Below are 22,060 nucleotides of genomic sequence, written 5' to 3' on the forward strand. Positions count from 1 at the left end.
GCCTTCTAAATAGGGTATTTAAGGGTAATTGCAAACAAAATGGCATTTAAGACTGCTGATTCTTACTTGTTTACTGACTGTACCCAACTGTTTGTCAAGTTGCTGCTTCTCTGAGTAACAAATAAAGCAAAGCTTTCTGACGTACTTTTTCTTTTTCATTAGGATCGGAAGCTGTCCAAGTCAGAGCGACAAAGATTTAAAGAGGAAGCTGGGATGCTGAAAGGGCTTCAGCATCCCAATATTGTCAGGTTCTATGATTCCTGGGAGTCTACAGTCAAAGGAAAAAAGTGTATTGTTCTTGTGACGGAACTCATGACATCTGGAACATTGAAAACGTAAGTAAATTAAGGCATGTCAAAGCATATAAGCATTAGCACAAAATCAGAGCATGAGAAATGGACCGTATTTCAGAATATATAAGAACAGAGCCCATTTGCTGAGGGCTAAACTTCTGTTGGGAAATTCTTGTTTAAGAGGAGTCTACTAGCACTGCAGGGTGTGGTAGAACGTCCTTTAAGTTAGCAAGCTTGTCATAATCTTCCTTGTTATGTCCTAGTAAGCACATGCAGAAACCTTTCAGATTTTGAGAGCTCAGGAAGACAGTGCTCTATTTTCACTTTTCAGAATTTTTCATTTTCCTCTCCAGTTGCCTTCCATTTAGCGTGAGCTGATTTGTAAAGTTCAAAGCATGAATTAATTCACCCCTCTTTTGGGTGGTTTTGGGTGTTACTACAGTATAAATAACATATGCAGAGAAAAAAACCTCACCACCTATTTGTTCAGCTGAAGCTTCATGAAGTAGTACCTAACAAAAACCTGAAAGTATGCAGATGCCTGCAGTTTCAACCTGTGAAGTAGCTGAGTGACACTAAGTATTTTTAAGCCAGGGTTAAAGTAGACACTAGCAAATCAAACTGCTGCGGGGGCCCTCTGGCGGTGTGCGGAGCTTACGGGGAGTTGCACTGAAATCATGCCTTTACCTTGCGCTGTAGAAACTTGCAGAGCTTCGAGCTTGTTTGCGAGTGTCCAGTCACCAGTAATCTACTGGAACTAAAACTGCCAACATTTGAAGTTCAGGGATTGTGGGTCATTGTCTTACTTCAGTACCTATTTAAGTCTTGGAGAGGCATTCAAATCCTAAATGTGTAAGCAGGCTGTAGGAGCTGGAAACAATTTGCAATCTTGTTTGATTAAAATAGCCTCTGAATGTCTTGTGTTTTTACAATGCTTATTGATAGCTACAAATGGACATACTTAAAGAAGGAAAAAATGTCTCTTTGGGAGTCTGGACTGCAATTACAGGGAAGTGTTTTTCTCTTGAAATAGTACTGGAGGGCTAAAGATACTGCAACTTTCTTTTTAGCCATAGAATCACAGAATCAGTACGGTTGGAAAAGACCTGTAAGATCATCGAGTCCAACCTGAAGGAAAAAAAAAAAAAAACAAAACACCACACCAAAAAAAAACCACAAAAAAAAACCACCCACAAAACCCACGCCACACAACAACAACAAGAAGCCACAACCCACCCAACACCACACAGCACCATGTCCATCAAGCTACATCCCACAATGCCACATCCACACGCTCCTTGAATACCTCCAGGGAGGCTGACTCTACCACCTCCCTGGGCAGCCTATTCCAATGTTTCACTACTCTCTCAGTAAAGAACTTTTTCCTAATATCTAGCCTGAACCTCCCCTGGCGCAACTTGAGGCCATTTCCTCTAGTCCTGTCACTAGTCACTTGGGAGAAGAGACCAACACCCACCTCTCTGCAACCCCCCTTCAGGTAGTTGTAGAGAGCGATAAGGTCTCCCCTCAGCCTCCTCTTCTCCAGACTGAACAACCCCAGCTCCCTCAGCCGCTCCTCATAAGGCTTGTGTTCCAGACCCCTCACCAGCTTCGTCGCCCTTCTCTGGACACGCTCCAGCACCTCAATGTCCTTCTTGTAGTGAGGGGCCCAAAACTGAACACAGTATTCGAGGTGCGGCCTCACCAGAGCTGAGTACAGAGGCATATGTTCAGGGAAGACTTTTCTGAGGTTGTTTAAGGTATTTCAGATGAAATAATAGAACTGTTGCTTCATGTGCTGTTTTCAGAGCAGTAATAATGGTTTTACAGCTCTGTACAGATGCCTTTAAATAAAGTTACCTAATTACCTAATTTTATGCTAGAATATGTAGTGTTAGATTTAACTTTTTTCTCCCTTTCTTACTCCTTTCTCCCCTCACAGATTTAATATTTCGATTGGCTTGATATGTGTTGACATAAGCAAGATGATAAAGTAATAATAGACAACTATAAAGTAGGGTGTTGGTAGTAAGAAATACCTCCGATTTGCTGGCTATAGAATTATTTTGTACTCTGAAGTATGAAGGTCTTTTTATTTTATCCAGAAAGAACTAATAGGCTCTTTAATTGAAAATCTTTAAAACTGTAGACTTCTGGGTGGGTTTTTTCCCCCACTATTGTATAGTTTGTGTTATAATTGTGATTTATTTTATTCTTGTCCACTTCACTTGAGACTTGACAGGTAAACTACATGGGGAATTTCCAATGTGCTAAATTTAATATCATTAAGTATTTCGTGTACCTATGTCATATTCCTAGATTTATGCTACACACTTGTGTCTGCTTATGGTATTTGGCTGACTGAGTATTACTGTCATATCTTTTTTCAGTATGTTTACATTACCTGCATTTAATACAAGTGATGCCTTCCTCCTTTTGAGACTTGGGACATAAACACTGTTGTTACTTGATGTTACTTCTTTTTTTTTCCGGGTCTCAGAAAAAAAAAAGGAGCGTTTATCACCTTTGGAAGAAGGGGCAGGCAACTGAAGAAGAGTACAAGGATCTTGTTAGGTCATGCAGAGAGGGAATTAGAAAGGCAAAAGCCCAGCTAGAGCTCAGTCTGGCCACGGTCATAAGGGATAAAAAAAAATGTTTTTACAAATATATTAACAACAAAAAGAGAGCCAAGGAAAATCTCCATTCTTAATTGGATGCGGGGGGGCAGAACATTGTCACCAAGGATGAGGAAAAGGCTGAGGTACTTAATGCCTTCTTTGCCTTAGTCTTTAATAGCCAGACCAGGTATCCTCAGGGTATTCAGTTCCCTGAGCTGCAAGACAGGGATAGAGAGCAAAATAAATTCCCTGTGATCCAGGAGGAAGCAGTTAATGACCTGCCGTGCCACCTGGACACTCACAAGTCTATGGGACATGATGGCATCCACCCAAGGATACTGAGGGAGCTGGCGGGGGAGCTTGCCAAGCCACTCTCCATCATTTATCAACAGTCCTGGTTAACGGGGGAGGTCCCGGATGACTGGAGGCTTGCCAACGTGACGCCCATCTACAAGAAGGGCCGGAAGGAGGATCCGGGGAACTACAGGCCTGTCAGCCTGACCTCGGTGCCGGGGAAGATTATGGAGAGGCTCATCTTGAGGGCGCTCACGGGGCACGTGCAGGATAACCAAGGGATCAGGCCCAGCCAGCACGGGTTCATAAAAGGCAGGTCCTGCTTGACCAGCCTGTTCTCCTTCTATGACCAGGTGACCTGCCTAGTGGATGAGGGAAAGGCTGTGGATGTTGTCTACCTGGACTTTAGTGAAGCCTTTGACACTGTCTCACGTACTATTCTCCTAGAGAAGCTGGTGGCTCATGGCTTAGCCAGGTGCACTCTTCACTGGGTAAAAAACTGGCTGGGCGGCCGAGCCCAGAGAGTTGTGGTGAATGGAGGCAAATCCAGTTGGCAGCCGGTCACAAGCGGTGTTCCCCAGGGCTCAGTTTTGGGGCCGGTCTTGTTTCATATCTTTATTGATGATCTGGATGAGGGGATCGAGTGCTCCCTCAGCAGGTTTGCAGATGACACCAAGTTGGGAGGGAGTGTTGATCTGCTCGAGGGTTGGAAGGCTCTGCAGAGGGATCTGGACAGATTGGATTGATGGGCCGAGGCCAATTGTGTGAGGTTCAACAAGGCCAAGTGCCGGGTCCTACACTTGGGTTACAACAACCCCATGCAATGCTTGGGGTTGAGTGGCTGGAAAGCTGCCTGGTGGAAAAAGACCTGGGGGTGCTGGTTGACAGCCGGCTGAATATGAGCCAGCAGTGTGCCCAGGTGGCCAAGAAGGCCAACGGCATCCTGGCCTGTATCAGAAATGGTGTGGCCAGCAGGAGTAGGGAGGTGATCGTGCCCCTATACTCAGCGCTGGTGAGGCCGCACCTCGAATCCTGTGTTCAGCGTTGGGCCCCTCACTACAAGAAGGACTTTGAGGTGCTGGAGCGTGTCCAGAGAAGGGCGACGAAGCTGGTGAGGGGTCTGGAGCACAAGTCTTATGAGGAGCGGCTGAGGGAACTGGGGTTGTTCAGTCTGGAGAAGAGGAGGCTGAGGGGAGACCTCATCCCTCTCTACAACTACCTGAAAGTGGGTTGCAGAGAGGTGGGTGTTGGTCTCTTCTCCCAAGTGATGAGTGACAGGACAAGAGGAAGTGGCCTCAAGTTGTGCCAGGGGAGGTATAGACTGGATATTAGGAAAAATTTCTTCACTGAGAGAGTGGAGAAGCATTGGAACAGGCTGCCCAGGGAAGTGGTGGAGTCACCATCACTGGAGGCGTTTAAGGAACGCGTGGATGTGGCATTGTGGGACATGGTTTAGTGGGCATGGTGGTGTTGGGTTGATGGTTGGACTTGATGATCTTACAGGTCTTTTCCAGCCTTAATGATTCTGTGAAAAAGTGAACAGAAGAAAAGTGTGGTGATACATTAATGTAATTTTTCCTCATGGTTTTTTTTTGTATTTGTATACATTTAGAGAGAGTTATATATAAACAAAAATAATATTAAAATATTGTGGACTCATTGTTTTCAAAAGCTGTCTGGCCAAATTTCTAATTTTGCCTGAAGAAGAGTCCCTGAACTTCTATGTACCAACGGAAAAGTTTTACAACTGAATTGTTGTAAAGAATTAAACTGCTTTCTAATATTGTATGCTATCATGGTGTTAAAATTTTGTAAAAAAAATAAATACGGAGTTGTCTATTTTAATAATTGCTGTCTTCATTAATAGTATAATTAAGACTTAATCTGACCTAGGTCTCAGCCACTAGTTCTGTCTAAGGCCATTGTAGTGTATGTTCCTGATCTACTTTAAATGAATCTGTCAGCTATCTGGTAGGACATATACCTTCATAACTACCTCTGCTAATTTAGTAGGGTTTCCTATAGCTCCTTGAGCTGAGATGCTATAGGTCAGCAGCCTTCCTGCTTAAAAAAAGAAAAAAAAAAAAAACAACCCAAAAAACCCCAACAAACCAACATTGAGACAGAAAGCCAAACTCTAGTTCCTGTTCTTCTCTATTCATTGAAGCTAACTATGAAGAAAGCATTGTGTTCTTATCTTTGCTTGTATTCTGTGCAAAGGTCAAATATTTATCTTTTTTGCATTGACTACAGCCCTGTAAAATAGACAAGAATGACATTGATTAAGCAGAAGCAAATTCAGTGGGGGACTACCAGGATGGTCAGGTGCTGGAGTACCTGCTCTGTGAGGAGGGACTGAGGGAACTGGACTTGGTCATACTGAAGAAGAGGATCCTTTGGGGGAGACCTAACAGCAGTCTTCCAGGGCATATGAGGGAGTCAGTCAGGCTCTTTGCAGTGGTGCATGGTGGGAGGAGTAAAGACAACAGGCGTAAATGGAAAGAAAAAAGGTTCAGACTGATATAAGGAGAAGCCATTTCAGTAGTGATAGTCAGGTAGTGGAACAGGTTGCCCCTAGATGTTGTGCAGGCTCCATCCTTGGAGATACTAGAAACCACTCTGGGTACAGCCCAGAGTAACCATGTCTGTCTTCATGGCTGACCCTACCTTGAGCAGAAACTTAGACTAGAAACCTCCTGAGGTCTCTTCAAGCCTGAGTTGTCCTATGATACTAGGCAAATTGAAAACCTACTGGCTAGTAGTGTTGACTGTATATTTTTATGTATTTATATAAGCTTCCATTTTAAAATAGTTTCTGTGTTAAGTGACATGTGACTTAGTTCATTACAGTGTTATGGAAAAATGACAGCAACACTGCAGGATGCTGGGTGATAGTTGGACCCAGGTCGTTTTAACAGTGAGAAGCTGGCAGTGGCCTAGCATATCTGAAACCAAGAATGTAATTAGGGATTCCAGATGCTGAACTGAAGTGCCCCTACCATGTGATTTTTGGAACAGGCTCAAGAGAGATGAATGAGGGTTGTGTCAATAGCAAGATTTCAAGTGGTAGCTGATGTGATCCAGAACCTCCTTCAGTTTGTCTCCTTCCTTGGCTTGGTTTTTTCCCTGCCTGTCTTTACACTCTGTTTTGAGACTTGATTTCCTTCTGGAACTGTGTCCTGATTGCTTTTACAGATCTGTTTTCACAGCAGGATTATTGCTAGCAGCTTGATTTTCCAGATCTTCTTTTGAACTGGAGAAATTAAAGTAAAAGGGATTAATATACTGCATTTTTCTGTTGGCATTGATTCAAGTGATTTCATCAGAACTTTTTCTCCTGATTAAGTGGATATGCAGAAGAGACTGAACACTACCATGGAATAATTGAACATGATTTGGTTTTAAGATTGTAGTTGCTAGACTCCATGCTAGTCACAGAATTTACTACCGGTCTTGCAGTAGTGTGTAGCTGGTCTTTAACTGAGACGTTGACTCAGTAACATTGGCTGAATATGAATAAAGTTCTTGCTCTACACAGCATGCTAGTTCCTTTCTCTAAATGTATTTCAACCCATGCTTTTTCAAAAGGAAAAAAACAACTCCTCTTCACTCCATATTGTTTTACCCAAAGAGGGGTTGTGAGAATACACTGCTGGAAAGCAGTTGAATACTGTCATAGGTTATTTACCTTGTGGCATCTCTAATCTGTTGAAGTTAAGGTGTAGAATAAGATCATAGTCTTAGGTCATAAGCATTGGAAAACATTTTTGTTATGAAATTTGACATGGGATTTTAAAAAGCAGCAATGTTAGAACAATTAAGGTTGGGTCACATTCTGCCTGCGAAGGGACACTGACTTTATGTATGAACTCTTCCATGTCAATTATTTGGCAGAGCCTTTTTAAAGATTTCCCCACCCCATTCATATCTGTCCATACTTTTGAAGTAGTGAGTAGTACCAGTCAGACACTCAGGTCATTGAACCCCATCGTGCACCAGGGAAGTGATCTCTAAGAATTTCTAATTTGCTTGACAAGTCAACAAGTAAATTTGAAGCAGGTTTAAAGTGTAACCTGGAATCCTTGACCAGAGTACTTGGAGTAATATTGATAACTAAGGTATAATGACTTCAGAGCTCTTGTACAGTCGGCAACAACTCAGTACTTACTTGGTTGTTATTAGCATTTTGCCTCTAGTGCCCCACCTTCCCACCCAGTTACATTTAATCAGCGACAACGTTGTAACTATTTAAGCAGTTTCAGGGTAAAAGGCAGGGAAGAAAAAAAACCATCTTAAATGAGTAGATAAAGAATTGCGGTAATGCATAAGCTTTTAACTCGTCAGGGAAGCAGTGCCTTGAAACTTAGAAAGCCAACTGCCTAATTACCATAGGGTGACTTTGTATGCAAATTAATTATTAGCTATAGCTCAAGCATTTCACATTTATCTTTCAGCACTATAGTCTGGCTAGAAAAAAGGGAGTAGAAATTCTGAATAGGGCTGCTTAATTTTTAGGAGGGGAGATCATCTTCAGCTCCTCTGGAGACTCAAAATGCCCAAGTAGATATTAAAACAGGTGACGTTGAAATTTTTGCATCTCTCTAATTACTGCTTTCTTACTTCAGAACAGCGAATTATACAGCAAAATATACTACTTGTTAGCAGAACCTGTTTAACTAACCTACTGTTACTTTTTTTATTAGGTATTTGAAAAGATTTAAAGTGATGAAAATTAAAGTACTGCGAAGCTGGTGCCGTCAGATACTGAAAGGCTTACAATTTCTACACACGCGCACTCCTCCGATTATTCATAGAGACTTAAAATGTGACAACATCTTCATTACTGGCCCCACTGGATCAGTCAAGATCGGAGACCTCGGTCTGGCAACCCTGAAACGAGCTTCTTTTGCCAAAAGTGTGATAGGTAAGGCTCCCCTGTTTTGGAGGCTGGTGAGCCAGTCTACTTATTTGGAAACTTGAGTCTTTTAAGAGCTTTCCTTAAAAATACGGTTTCAAAGGTACATGTTCAAAGCCTGAAAATGTGTAGGCTTTGTTTCTTTGCTATTGAGGTCATTCTGTGTTCCTGATGAGATTACATTTTAAAATTTTGGTTGTGCTTTTGATATTTGTATCTTAACGTTAAGTATTTTGAAATATAGATTCATTGCCCTGCCCAACAGTTTAGTGCAACATTGTTGATAAAACCACTCTTGTCTAGATATAAATCTCAGCTTTAATATGATGCTTCAAGAAATGTACAAAAGCATTTTGGTGATCAAACAACATTTTGATATTTAGTCTAGCATTAATTTATACAGCCAATTTTTTTTATTGTCACCAGGAGTTAATATTAAATCTCTTACACTTTAATCAGAAACTAAGTTATATCAAAGAAAGTCAATATATATATTTTATATCACAGTCAGACTGTGTTATAATGCCTTGCTTAGGGATTCTATAGAATGTGGATTTATGTAAGTTAGGAGGATGCATTGGGGAAGTATTGCCCTATACGTGCTCTGTTCTTATGTATCCATTAATGTTACTTTTCAGAAATTGATTTGATGGAACCAGTACAGTCTTTCTTGTGAATTTTTTTAAAGAATTGGTTTTATCAGCTTTGTTTTTATAGTTGGGTGAATAGACTGCAGGGAATGAAGTTGCTCTCACTCTCAGTATTTAGAGCTTGCTAAAATGCAGTATTACTCAACAGTCCTAAACTAGATTCCTAGATGGGATCAGTGGTGTATACCTGTAAACTGTCTTGCAAGCTGTTGCTGAAATATTTCCTGCTTCTTAACCAGGTCAAAGTATTAATAGGAAAGAAAAGTATACGGGGCGGGGGAGGGGGCAAAAACCAAACCAACCAAAAAACCCAAAACAACCACACAAAACAAAAAAACCCCACAAACCCAAACATTTTCTTAAGCATACTTGTCTTATCCCCACATTTATCGTTGGAAAAGTACCACTTTGTATCTAGCTATCTGTTAACAGATAGCCTTTGGATAAATGACTGTAATTACATCCTCTTTTTTTGGTTTAGCGTGATGAAAACAAGCAGTGTGGCTACAGAATGATCTGTAAGCTGTCTTGAATCTGGTGTCTGCAGGAAATAATTCTGTGTTTAAATTTACAAAAAGAAAACTTGCATCTCTGGCTTAAAGTAAAACTGATCATACAACGCAGCCCCTTTGCTTACAGAGGGGACGCTGTGATGCTTCACTGGGCAATAAGTTTCTGCACACTATTTAAGTGGGACTTGTTGAATCTCACGCTCCATGCCTGTAACTCAATCTCTCTGTATTTCTGAGTATTTTTGACTGTAGGATGTCCCTCACTAATGCCTGTATCTGCAGTAGGCCTATAAATATACTGCAGGTGGGAAGGTAAGTATATGAAGAAAAGGGCTCTGGTGAGTGGCCTTTGCAGAAAATTACTTTTTATCCTTTTTTATGAAGGTTTATATTTGTAACAACAGAGTTTTTCATTGCAAGGCCTTTCCCGAACCGTTCTACTTCAAAATGTAGATGGAGAGCACCAGGTCAGAGACTAGCTGTGGGCTCTTACCAATACTACTTCTTTTGCAGCAGATGGTGGTCAGGTAATTTTTGAAACAAGGTTTAATGTGCGTCCTTTCTTACAGGGAGAAAAGGTAAGTGTCTTAACTCTCCTTAGTATTTGGTTTGCAGCCTATGGCTAGTCAACAGTTTTCCCCTCTTCTTATCCCTTCCCTCCATTTGACTCCAGCCTCATCCAGTCTGTTTTGATACTTATATTAACTAACACGCATAAAACAGGAATTGCATCAGTCCTTTCATGCCATTCTTATATTTCATAAAGGCCTTGCAATGGAAGACTCACAAAGTATGTTCATGCAACAGAGTGACTAAGGGTTTCCTCCCTCTTCTTTTTTGCCTCCACTTTCTCTTGTCTCACAGGTCTGCCCATCCGCTTCCTCCTGCGGTGAGTAACGCCAGCAGCCTCTGCTCGCTTTGAGACATTTAGAGTCTGAATCGTTCTTTTAATTTAAGGTACCCCAGAGTTCATGGCCCCCGAGATGTATGAGGAGAAATATGATGAATCCGTTGATGTATATGCTTTTGGGATGTGTATGCTAGAGATGGCCACGTCTGAGTATCCTTATTCCGAGTGCCAAAATGCTGCGCAGATCTACCGTCGAGTGACCAGTGTAAGTCCCTCCCCACTACTGATTCTAAAGCTACTATTACTAGTAGCAAAGGAGTACAGCTGGGTAGCATGGTACTGTGCAAGTGTATGTGGGGAAAAAGAGAAGCTGACAAGAGATTTTTGGCGGATGGGTGGAAAGGTATAGGATGGTTCAACTTACCAAACAGTCAGAAGCCTGTAAAAATATGTGAATGGAAATAAAATTTTGCATGTGTTCATACTCTTCCTTCAGTATATAAGAAGGTATTGCGTAAGGTTTAAAAAACAAAACAAAAAACCAAAAAACAAAACACATTAAAATAATAACAGAATATTTTCTAAGCCACTGGGGGGGATGGTGGAAGTATTTCAGTCTTGAAGATCAGCTGGTAACTTTGTTCTCTGAAATAAAGCTTTATTAAATTCAGAGCACTTAGGCTTAGCTGCCTGCCAAAGGTGAGTCATAAATTGTTACCTTAGAGTGATTTTAAGTTAATAGTTTACTGAATTCCACATGGCCCTTAGCTACTGTGTGTCGGGTGCACTTATAATTATGCAGTGGAAATACTTGATAAATAGCAGGAAGGTGTTCCACCCTGAAAAGTGCTGGTAAGTGTAGTAGTGGTGGTGGTGGAAGCATTGTGAGTGAAACCTAATAAGGCTGAGAAGGCAAGCAAAAGATTTGAGTTTGCCCATCTGACTAGACTAAGTGGAACGTACAGACCTTGAACATAGGAAGCAGAACTGTAGGGCTAGAAATGTTCAGAATGGTTGTGGCTAGATTTACTTTGTGATTTCTAAAACAGTGTCATGAAGACTGTACCAGTGCAGTAAAACAAACCGCACATGTTCAATCTTCTGATCTAAGCATTCATAGAGAATAGTGAGGTGGCCACTTGGGGACATAAAAACTTGCACTGGATTTCTCGGAATACCTGTGCAGATGTGCAAAGGGAGGAAAAAAACTTTACCTCTTTCTCTGATCCGTAGACAAATGAATTCCTGTTAAACTTTTTGTGTGTATTATCTTGGAGAAGTTGAGGATTTAATAAAAGACTTAGTTTTGGAAAAATAAAATGTTCTCTTATTCCTGATGCCTCACACTATAAAAGGCAGATATAATTACTGACTTACAGATGTGGAGGGAATGGTCTTCATGTCAGAAGTAATGAATTCTGAAGGAAGGCTTGGTGAAATAAAAGACTATCCCTTGTTTGAAGGAGAATATTGGAGAGGCACAGAAGGATGAAAGAAGGTATAAATAGCCATTTTGTTTTTTGAAGAGATGTTAGATTAAGCTTTTTATATATTATATATACACACACAGAGTCTATTTTTTTGCATGTTGGTGGACTTATCTGTAATTTTCTAAATAGAGAGGAGAAACAAGAGTAAAGTCTAGCCTTTACTCTGCTTACAGCATAATCTGATCTGCAAGCTATTTGGATCAGTGAAAGAAAACTAAGTATCTTACCAAAACAGTCTTACTGGTACCTTTTGCTATGCTTATGTATGTGTCTTGGCCAAAGCCAAAGAAGCATCATTTGGATGGGCACTTTTTCTCAGAACAGATACCTAATGTAACTGCCCTGCCCATTCCTTAAAAAGTGCTGGGAACTGGGCTGTGGTGAGAATCAGCTTTTGAGACAATCTCAGGCTTGGAAGTCACCAGGTCTTAAAGAGCTGTCTTTTCCCTGGTCTGTGAAATACTTAGCAATTGGAAAGCCTTGTAGGGGCTTGTAGCAGACAAACTTACCTAGAGACTTACCAGGGTTCAAATCACCACTTCTTTATTGTGCTTGATTGATGCTTCTTTCTCCCCGTTGTTTTTGGTTGACTGTTGAACTTCTAAGTGGATAGGAAACACTGATAATTTTTCGGTCTGTCCCACGCAACCTTCTACTCTACTCTGCTGATGGTTCACAGATTGAATTTAATTGTTGAATATTTTTTCTCTTCTGTTTCGTTTACTGCTTGAGAGCTCTACAATGTGCTATGACATGAAGTCAAGGAAATCTTGTTTTCTTTCAGAAGGAGCAAAGGACAGCAAAGTAAATAAAATTAAATGTACATTTATCTGCTTCTATGCAGAGGATGAAAGGCTGTGTGCTTTGGTGTATTTGGGTTTATTTTGCTGTAGTCACAAAACAGTTTGTTTAAAAAAACCAAACCAAAACCAACCACAAACAAAGGCTTTCAATAAAGAAAAGACAATATTATCTGGAAATAAAGTACAAACCTGTCTTAACTGATAATGGAGAATTCAGTGTTTCTTCTATAATGTGGAAAGCAGAACCGTGTTACGAAAGTGAAATAAAATACTCGTATTCTTTTTACCACTCTGAAAGCTCTGTGAACCAATGTGAAAAAGAATCATATGGTTTTCTGCCCTTGTCTTTGCTCCCTTTTAAAAAAAAATTTTTTTTCTTTAATTTCAAAGGACAATTTAGAAGTTTAAATAATGTCTGCAGTTCCAGGTGAGGGGTGAACCATTTGAGAAATTCAGTATTTAAAAGGACAGTGTGTGAACCATCAATAGCAGGGTGGAGTTGGAAAACTTCCTGGGTAGGTGAATCCAACAGTACTTACCAACACATATCCTTCTAGTGAACGTGGTTTGTGGAAGATGTTTAACATTTCTATTTTAGCCCCTTAGTTTGCTACTTTCCTAGGCACGTTTAGGAATATTTTGCGGTGGCAGCTGTAGTCCTGCTGTGCCTTAGATGAAAGGATTATTTTATCTAGATGCATACACAGAGACTAGAGGAAAAGACAATAGTAATGGTCTGCTGTTGACAGTCATGAAAGATCATGCCATGTGGGAGCCTAAAAACCAATGAAACCCCAAAGGCAGTAAGATCAAAATATGCAGGTGATATGTATTTAAATTAATTGATTTCCCTTACTGCCTTTGCAGTAACTATTAGGCTTAGTAAAAAAGCAGAGTTGCTCCATTAGCTTAAATCCTTGCTGTTGGTTAGGACAGAAGCCTGTAAAAGGTGTCTTAATGCCCGGGGTGTCCTCTCAGGACTGGACTTGGTATTACCAGCTTACATTCTTTTCTCCCATTTTGGCTGTGCATTGGTCTTTTTTCTAGGATGGCCTTCAGCCGCATTGCATTTTGACCTTACACCTTTTGTGGTAAGGATTGCGCTAGCTGATGCCCAGATACTGCAGCTTTGGGTTGGGGCTTTTGCAAGGATTGCTCAGAGTATGCCTTTATGTGTTCTACCTCTTCCGTCCAGGGTCTTGTCTCATGGTTGGAAGCAGTTTTCTGATTAAATAATACAGTTACATAAGCAAAGATCTAGATATCAGATCTAAAGGCTGAAGTTCCTCCTAGAGATGAGACATTTTTTGGCCCAGGCAGTTACTGTTGCTTTACATCTTGGATAATAGCACTGCTGCGTGAGTCTGCTGTTCACAAGTTGCTTGTCTATCTTGTCTACATTGTCTCACTGGGAAGTTCCTGTTTTTCCTTAAAGCAGTGCTGGGGTAGAGTTCCTGAATTTTCCCTGGCCCAAGAAACAGAAGTGCAATTAAATTGGTTTTCTGGCTCATTTTAACTATAAGAATTCTTCTTTCAGTAGAAGAATCTGGATAAATGCCTGGCTTAAAAAAACCAACTGTCTACAATTTGTAGGGCTCAAGGTGTTACACTGAACTGTGTTTTACAGTTTTGATAAGGAAGTCGGCAGGAGTTTGACACAGAGTATTGACCTCTGTTTGTACTTGCACCCTCGAGCATGCTCAATCCAGACCCTTTCCCTAGCAGTTTCTTTAGAATGGAAAAATGAGATCTGCATGTTTTGTCACTCAAGTGTAAAGGAGTCTAGCCTTCCTCTTTGTTTTCATTAAATCATACAGTTGTGATTTTGTCTCAAAAAGCCCATTTTTTTCATTGAAGCTCTCCTCTGCTGTTCTTTGGAAATGGTTCCAAATAAATTAGTAGTTAGTACTTAAAGAAATTGCAACTCCTGGGATTTTTACCTTATTGGGCGGGGGAATCTCCTCTGAGGCTGGAGCAGTATGTCTCTTCATCTGGGAATGAATGCATCCAGTGGGCACTCTACTGCCTACTTGGCCTCAGAAAAAAAAAATCTAAGCCTGTAATTAATTGAAAATAAGGTGCACGATTAAGGTAGTCTTGCCTGCTCCTGTGATTTATTTTTTTCTCCTCTGCCCTTTTGTACAGACACAACTGTCTGTGTGATATACTACTAGGTTAGGGAATGGGGCATCCCCCTCTCCTTTTTTTAATTCTGCACCATGTGAAAGCAATACAGGCAGTTCCAATACAAAATGTAATCAAGATACTTAATTCTGTTACATACTCACTTGCACAAAAAAAGGAGTGTAGTATCTTGGTAAAATTCAGGAAGGTTTCCCTGTCTGACTTTGTTCCTCTCTGGAGACTGGTATTCTTTCTTTGACCTGTTCCATGCATATTTCAATGAAACAATTTGTCACAGGAGATATTTGAAATGGCCTATGTGTGCATTTAAATGAAAACAGAGATATTTATAGAACAAACATCTTAAGTATGATTTCTTAATTTAGTCTGGTTGGGAAGCAATGCAGTGAAGGCATAACTGCAGCAGCTTCAGCTGCTTTGTCTTAGCCTCTGGTGAGACAGATGTAACCCATGCAGTTGCTTTAAAAGCTAGCTTGTTTTTTTTTCTTGCTTATGTTGCAGTCACCACTCACAGATGTAGTATAGACCTTGATTACTTCTAAACCATATGTCCTTCAAGCTTTGTTTTTGCAGCACAGAGATTATTTTTTGTAAGTACGTAGAGGTACTTGATGACTCAATCTCTAATACTTGGATGTCCCGAGTCTTAAATTTTCTAGGTGATTGACTAGTCCCAGGACTAGTAAAAAGACAATTAATGGGTTTGTTATGCAGATGTGTCTCATTCTTGTGTATCTACCACTAACATAAAAATCCAAACGCGTTCATTGCAAAAAGGTTAGCAAGACCATCCTCGGTTTCAAATGTACTAATCGGCTTTCTTGAGTATGAGCAGAAAGCTCCCTTTTCTCTTTCACCCCCTCCCATTACATAAACTTACCTTTTAAGTTCCCCTGATGGACTTGTGCTCTGTACTTAATTTTCTCCATGCTTACTTTGAGAAAGTGAAGTTTTGCACTTGTCCTTGCATTCACCGAAAGTCCAGTCTCTTCTCTGTAAATAAATGTCTGCCTTCTGAGCTGGCCTTAAGATGAGAAGGAAAAAAAAGCATTTTGACTTAAAAAAAAAAAAAAGAGAGGAAAAAAGTTGGTCTGTACCAAAATGTTCCACAGAATGGGCACAACGGTTTTCTTCTCTGTTCTACAGAGCTTAAAAAAAGGCCTGAGGGAACAAGGTATATAATGAGTAACCTGATCAGGCAGTGTCTAACTGGTTTAAAAATCCCTAGTTTCCCCTAACTGGTGGGAACTGAAGCTCACTGGTTAAAGTGAAGGTCATTTGCTTGGCTGGAAACCAGGCAGTTACTAAGCACTGCAGTTTGGTCAGTGGAGATGAAATTAATCTCTTCTTTAGTGTCCTAAAAGTTAAGCATCATAATTGTCTAGCCTAGTCAACTACTTCATTTTCACTAGAGATGCAATAGCAAGGCATCCCACCTCTCTTTCTCTCTTTTTCTTCCTGAGGGGTCCTAGGCAACAAATATGTATGCTTAACCTTTAGAGTTATGGTTAATTTTACTTGTAGTGCTTAATTGAAAGTTGATGAAGTCCTGCTTTGCTTTCTGGAAGCAATATGTGATTTTTTTTTTAAAAAATTTTTTGTTTGTTTTTTTAAGGCGTATGTAAAGCTCTGGTTTTTGTACCTTGAATAACTTGGTTTCTTGGCCTGATTGAGATAGATGCAGACACACCCTTCCTATCAGTCTTTCAAGTGGAAGAAGCATTGGAAAAAAAAATCAATGGTAACGTAGCGGGAGGGAACCCTTAAACGGAGCAAGTAGTCTTCTGTTAGAACAGATACTGAAAGACCACGAACTGTCAACCAAGCACAGGAAACAGATTAATTGTAAGAAAGGGAAAACTCTTGTAATTGTATTCATTGAAAGAAGAAATTTCAGGCACTTAAGTATCAAATGGAAAAAAATTGCATATCAGATGTAATTCCTCTGCATCACACTGAATGAACTAAAGAATACTTAAGCTTCCAGCACTTTCCTCTTGTAGCTGTTCAACTCAGTTACAAACGTTTTGCTGGAACGTCTTTAGGAGGGAAGAATCTTCCTGCGTGGAGATTCAGTCACTGACTTACCAATTCAGAAATATATACCCTTAAAAATGGAAGATATGAATTCAAGGTTTTGAAGCTTTAATATCTTAAGAAGCTTTGAATGTTAGATTAGAAGTCCTCTTTAAGAAATGACAATGATCTACATAAGGGAAAGCAGGAATCAGCTTGAACACTGAGATATAACGTGCTATATGGTTTGTGCAGCTAGGGCAGATGATACCTGAAGTTGGAAGGAAAAAGGCTCATTCAACTGAATTCCTTTCGAAAAGTAACTCACTTTTATGCATTGATTTCAGAGGCATTTGTACTATTCAGCATGAAAAACTTCTAGATTACAGCTAAAACTGTTTTGTCAATATTGGTGTTGTAAAACAAATTTGGTTTGAAGTGAAAGGAGATATTTCTTATTTATATTGTTCACTGCTGAGCCTGGAATGTGTCTCTTAGCAATTTTGAATTGGATATGATTTTAAAATTATCAGGAATTAAAAGGATATGGTGTGTGAGCTTTGGTTGAGTTGCATAAAATCAAGATCTAATGTATTTTTTCAAGCTGAAATTCTAAAATTTGGTTGTATTGCAGGGTATCCAAATGTGTTTTCAGAAACCTAAATAACTTCACAGAAAATGAATAATGTATGTTTAAAAATTTAAAAAGCTTATTATCTATTAAGAATAAGGCCTCTTAAAGCTGTGATGCTAATATTTAATCTTCTGTCTACTGACATCTATTTAGCTCTTATGTTAACTGAGGTTAATTTAATTTAATAAGAGATAGGAAGGTGACTCTTCTTAGGAACAGGGAGGGAGTAAGTGTTTTTAAAATGCCTGGCTTTGCAGTGTGATGAGAACCATTAATGAATCACTGAAGCATTACTGTGGGGAGACTGATAGCTCAATGTTATCTGTCAGTATAGTGCCACTAGTCAAAAATACTGACATAAAGAATGCATGGGCTACTATTTCTTGCCCTGCCAACTGTACTGCTATAGTTGCACAGGGGTAGGAATGGGATAAGTGCAGGAAGGTTTTAGTCTTGTGGAAGCTCGCAGGGGTGTTGAGTAAAAATAAGTTATTTTGAGATTATTATGTGATTCATAGGTGAGAACTCCACCAAAATTTTACATAAACCCTTTATAGTTACCTCCAGGTTACCCAGAGCTGTTCCCAGAGCAGGCAGTGACATGGGGGCATGTATGTCTATTTGAATGCTTTTATTTGTTCCTGTATTAGAAGAGTGAAAGTTACTAAAGTTGAATGTGATTTTGCAGATACAGTTTATTCTCAAAAATAGAGAGGAAAAAACAGGCTGAAAAGTATATGTAAGAAACTCCATTGCTTATTGTGCGTAATGTTTTTACATTAAAGGGGGGGAAAAAAGCTGTTGCTTCTCTGTCTAGTGGAGGTATTTAAAAGCTTCCTCACACTACAAGCCTGTGACTTTAAGGTAAACTTCTTTCAGAGACATTTCTGACTTACCACCCATTAACACCATCATAAAGGTCTCTACATAGCAGGGATACTTTTTAGGACCACCCTCTGAAACTGTTGAATCTTTTGGTACACAAATAGAAGTCCTTCACTCCTACTAGAATAAGTCATAAAGTAAAATGGACGACGGCTTTTGGTGCGTTGTCTGAATTGCGCGCTATTTTTGGTGTTTGCAACATTATCCTAGGCCTTTTACTAGGTATCTTCTAAGGGCTAGTTCTGGTACCAAATGCGTTTTGTGGCCCATGGAAAAGACTTAATGTTGGATTGTTCTTTTTAATTCAGTTCCAAGTCCACCGGACCTAATCTGTGGCTTTTGAATTACTGTTGCTGTACTTGAATTTAAAACTGGGTACTAGATGATGTTTTTCTATCAGAATAGTAGCTGATTAAAGCAGAGAATGCAACTAATATAATTTGATTTTTCAAAAATGTATTTTCCATACTAAAAATAGAAGGACACTTTTAGTATTGTGTGACTGCGGCATTTCTAAATTTATAGCACTGAAATGTGTGTCTAGGCATGTTTGAATTTTTTTTGAAAACCATTTCCAAGCTGAAGTCCCAACAAAGCAAAGGGTCATTCAGCTAGCTCAAGACGTTCACTGCTGCATATTGTTGTTCAGATGATAAAGGTGGCATCCTTGCTCCTGCATGTGAGGTTAAAGAACTGTGCATGATAGATTAAACTGATCTTACCTTTATGCTCTTGTGCAAGAAGAAACACACTTGTCCAATCAGACTTTACTGTTGTTACAGAAGAACTTCTAGCCTCATACTGTGTGTTTCTAAACAAGGCCCTTTTCACTGTTTCATGCACCAATATCCAGCTATACACTAGGGAACTGTGTCCTGCCTTGTAGTTAGAAAATTTCCTGTTCTAGAGCTTGAGTAATTTCTTATATTCATTAGAATTGCTGCAGTTACTGTAGGTGCTGTGATTAATTAATCTACTTTTTAACTAAAACCATCTGCTTAGCTAGTCATAAGGGCTCCAGGTCCTTAGGACTTTTGAAACAGGTTGATATTTTTATTTACCTGGAGGTGCTGAAGTACAGTGGACTTTCATGTCTAAAGTAAAAACTTAAAATGCCTTGCGTGCTGGGTTAGATAATCAGTCAATGGGGTAGTTGTAAGGCATGGTGTATATTCAGCAGTAGTGCCTAGCATAAGTTGCGTTTAAATATTATCACAAACAGTGGTTTTTTACTTCGTTATAGTCTTTTACTTGAGAGTGCTGGAAAAGATTGCAGCCAACGATTTCTAGGAAGAGTTATGACTAGTTCTTGTTCAAACTTAACTGTACAGAAACAAAGCAACAGGACTGTAGCCTACTATACTGGTCTTAAATTAGCTTGCTTGACTGGATGAATTTGCAAATACATGGAGTTGTAGAGGGTTTTAATACTGTAAATTCTCTGGCTTTAAGTAAAAACACAGTATTGAGAGACGGGCAAAGAAGTTGGTTAAACAGGCAGAGTCAGCGTTCTGTGGCTCCTGGGCTTGGAGATCAGATGCAGAATATGGATGTGGAAACAATAGCAAGCAGTGATGGGTAGTCAAATGAGGAGTCTGTTGTGTTCTTTCCACCAAAGATTATATCATACAAATGACTAGATGCTTCTTTTAAGCAACCTCACAGGCTTTAGGAATAAGCAGTTAGTATGGATGTGTCAATCAAAGTACAAACATACCTTGTGTGTATAACAACTTTAATCATGTATCTTCAGGAATTTTTTTTTACTGTCGTGACTGGCCTCTTGTTTTTTACTAATGCCTCAAAAATTGTTTGAGAATAGTTGGTAAATTGAGGAGGAAGAGAGTTTCTAAATTGCAATCAGTCAAGTTGCAGCAAGAAGGCTTGTATAAATACTGCAGTGCCTCTATTGTTTTTATAATGTGTTTGTGAAATCTGGGCATACACAGTTATCTATTGCAAGTCATGAAGACAGCTGGTCTGGAGAAATTTAAGAATCGTGGGACTTAGATTACTTACACACCTGCACTGCAGACTGCTTAAGCTGTTTCAGTGACACAGAGCTCTCAAATAGCTGAGATATGATTTTTGGTCTGGATGATGGTAGATCAATCAAGTTCAAAAGGTATTGGGTTCAAAATGCACAGTCATCATTTTTGATCAGAAGAGAGGAAAATTAGGCCTGTCCTAGTCTAAATAGTGCCCCAAGAGCTAACCCTAGCTCATTGGAAGCTTTCATCTGCTCCTACTGCTTGTATTGCAGTAATACTATTTACTCTGTTAGGATACTGATCTGGTGCAGAGCTTATTCTGCAGGATTTAGTGATTTAATTCTTGGCAGAATTATCAATTGTCCAGAATTAATTGCTATGAAAATACTGAAATCAGAGAAGCTACATTTTCACTTCTGTTAAATGTGTTGCACTGTTTTAATTTTTTTTTCCCTGCAGTTTCGACTACTCTAGCTTGCTTTTTAACAAGAACAGTAAAATCCATCTTCTGTAAGCAACCCATATCTCTTTTGAACTGAGTAGATCTTAAGCTGAAGTCTTCCTTTTCACAATAGGTATTTCATTGGACTGGGATGAGAATTATCAAATAGTTATAGGTATACCCTGTATGAAATAAGGAAAGAACTAAATCAGAAAGATTGTTTCTGGAACAAACAACAGGATTAAGGTGATGGATTAGAGATGGAAAAGGTGGTGAAATGGTTAAACCTGGAGATTCTGAGGGCTGGGTAAGTAACTAATAGCAGGTGGTGAAATTTAGAAGATCATGGGGTAAACCAATTTAAATGCCACATATACCATTGCCTGGGGGCTTTTTTGAGGCTATGGGGAAGGAGGTAGGATCATTGGCTTGTTTTCCACTGGAATCATATGCTCTGTCTAAATTCCTGGAATTAATGGTTTGTGGCAGCCTGGGACTGGCTCAAACTAGAATGGTAGCAACTTAGCAAAAAGAAAATATAGAGACTTTAATTACTTTGTTTGTGTGATTTGACTTTGCTACTGATTCTATTAGTCTCTGGACTGCAATGTTAGAACATTTTGTTTGAGAAGATTAATCAGTTATGGTAGAATTCCTTTCAAGCTCTGCAGTTATAGCACCTTTGAAAAGAGCCAAGCAAGAATTGTGGTTAGACTGGGACAGGTAGACTGTGTGCTTTTTAAAAGTTGAAATATTTAGTGTTCTTTGCAGGTCATGCAGTGTACCCCAGAAAAGTGTGGCCTTAATTAGGTGTGCAATATGTTAGATTTTTATTCCAGTGAAGTAGGTTTGCTTTGACTGCAGAGTCTCTATTTGGTTTGAGTGAAACTGCAGCAACAGCAAAAATTACAAGCAATGGCGAGCAAAATTCCAGCACGCTTTAGTCACGATACCAGTAAACACTGTTAAAATGGAGTTGATAATCAACAGTTGATTTTTTGGGGGGGAGAGGGGGTGGGTGTGGGGGGGTGTGTATAAAATGTCTAGCTAAGCAGTTGGACAGCCACTCAACATACTAGGATCTTTAATGATTGCTTTTCCCTTGACTGCTCTGAAGTTTCACAGTGGCTGGTGGAGAGGATTTCTAAAATGCCCAGTAAAGGATCAAAAAGAGTTGCTTTTGCAACACTGATGTTGCATGGTATAATAACAACACTAGTATAATTGTATACTTGAGGAACTAAGTATGCTATTTTGAGGTGAAAAGTGATGCTGATAATTTGAAATTTAATTTTATCACAGTTTATCATCATTAGATGGCCAAAATTCATTTGCTCACTTCACACTTTAAAACGATGTACGTGAACTTTCTTAGCATTGCTCCTTATGTCCTTCCAAAAAAAAACGAAAAGCCCTGAAGCTGTGGACAACTCATTTTATTAGATGTCAGACTTCAGGTTTAGGTTTGGAGTCTAGCAAGAGGTGTTAGAAAATATAACTCTATGGATTATTTGTGTGCATG

The 22,060-nt window shown here is 39.6% G+C and overlaps 1 protein-coding gene across 1 annotated transcript in view; it reads left to right on the plus strand.

Moving 5' to 3' along the window:
- The window catches only part of WNK1 (WNK lysine deficient protein kinase 1), a 111,341-nt gene that overhangs the window by 36,051 nt on the left and 53,230 nt on the right, over positions 1 to 22,060 (plus strand). Inside the window, exons 2-4 of the mRNA XM_059817238.1 lie at positions 163 to 335; positions 7,909 to 8,129; positions 10,240 to 10,397. Coding sequence (XP_059673221.1) covers positions 163 to 335; positions 7,909 to 8,129; positions 10,240 to 10,397 — 552 coding nt within the window. The remainder of the gene's footprint in view (positions 1 to 162; positions 336 to 7,908; positions 8,130 to 10,239; positions 10,398 to 22,060) is intronic.

Source organism: Gavia stellata, chromosome 4, assembly GCF_030936135.1.
Source record: "Gavia stellata isolate bGavSte3 chromosome 4, bGavSte3.hap2, whole genome shotgun sequence".
Taxonomy (NCBI): domain Eukaryota; kingdom Metazoa; phylum Chordata; class Aves; order Gaviiformes; family Gaviidae; genus Gavia; species Gavia stellata.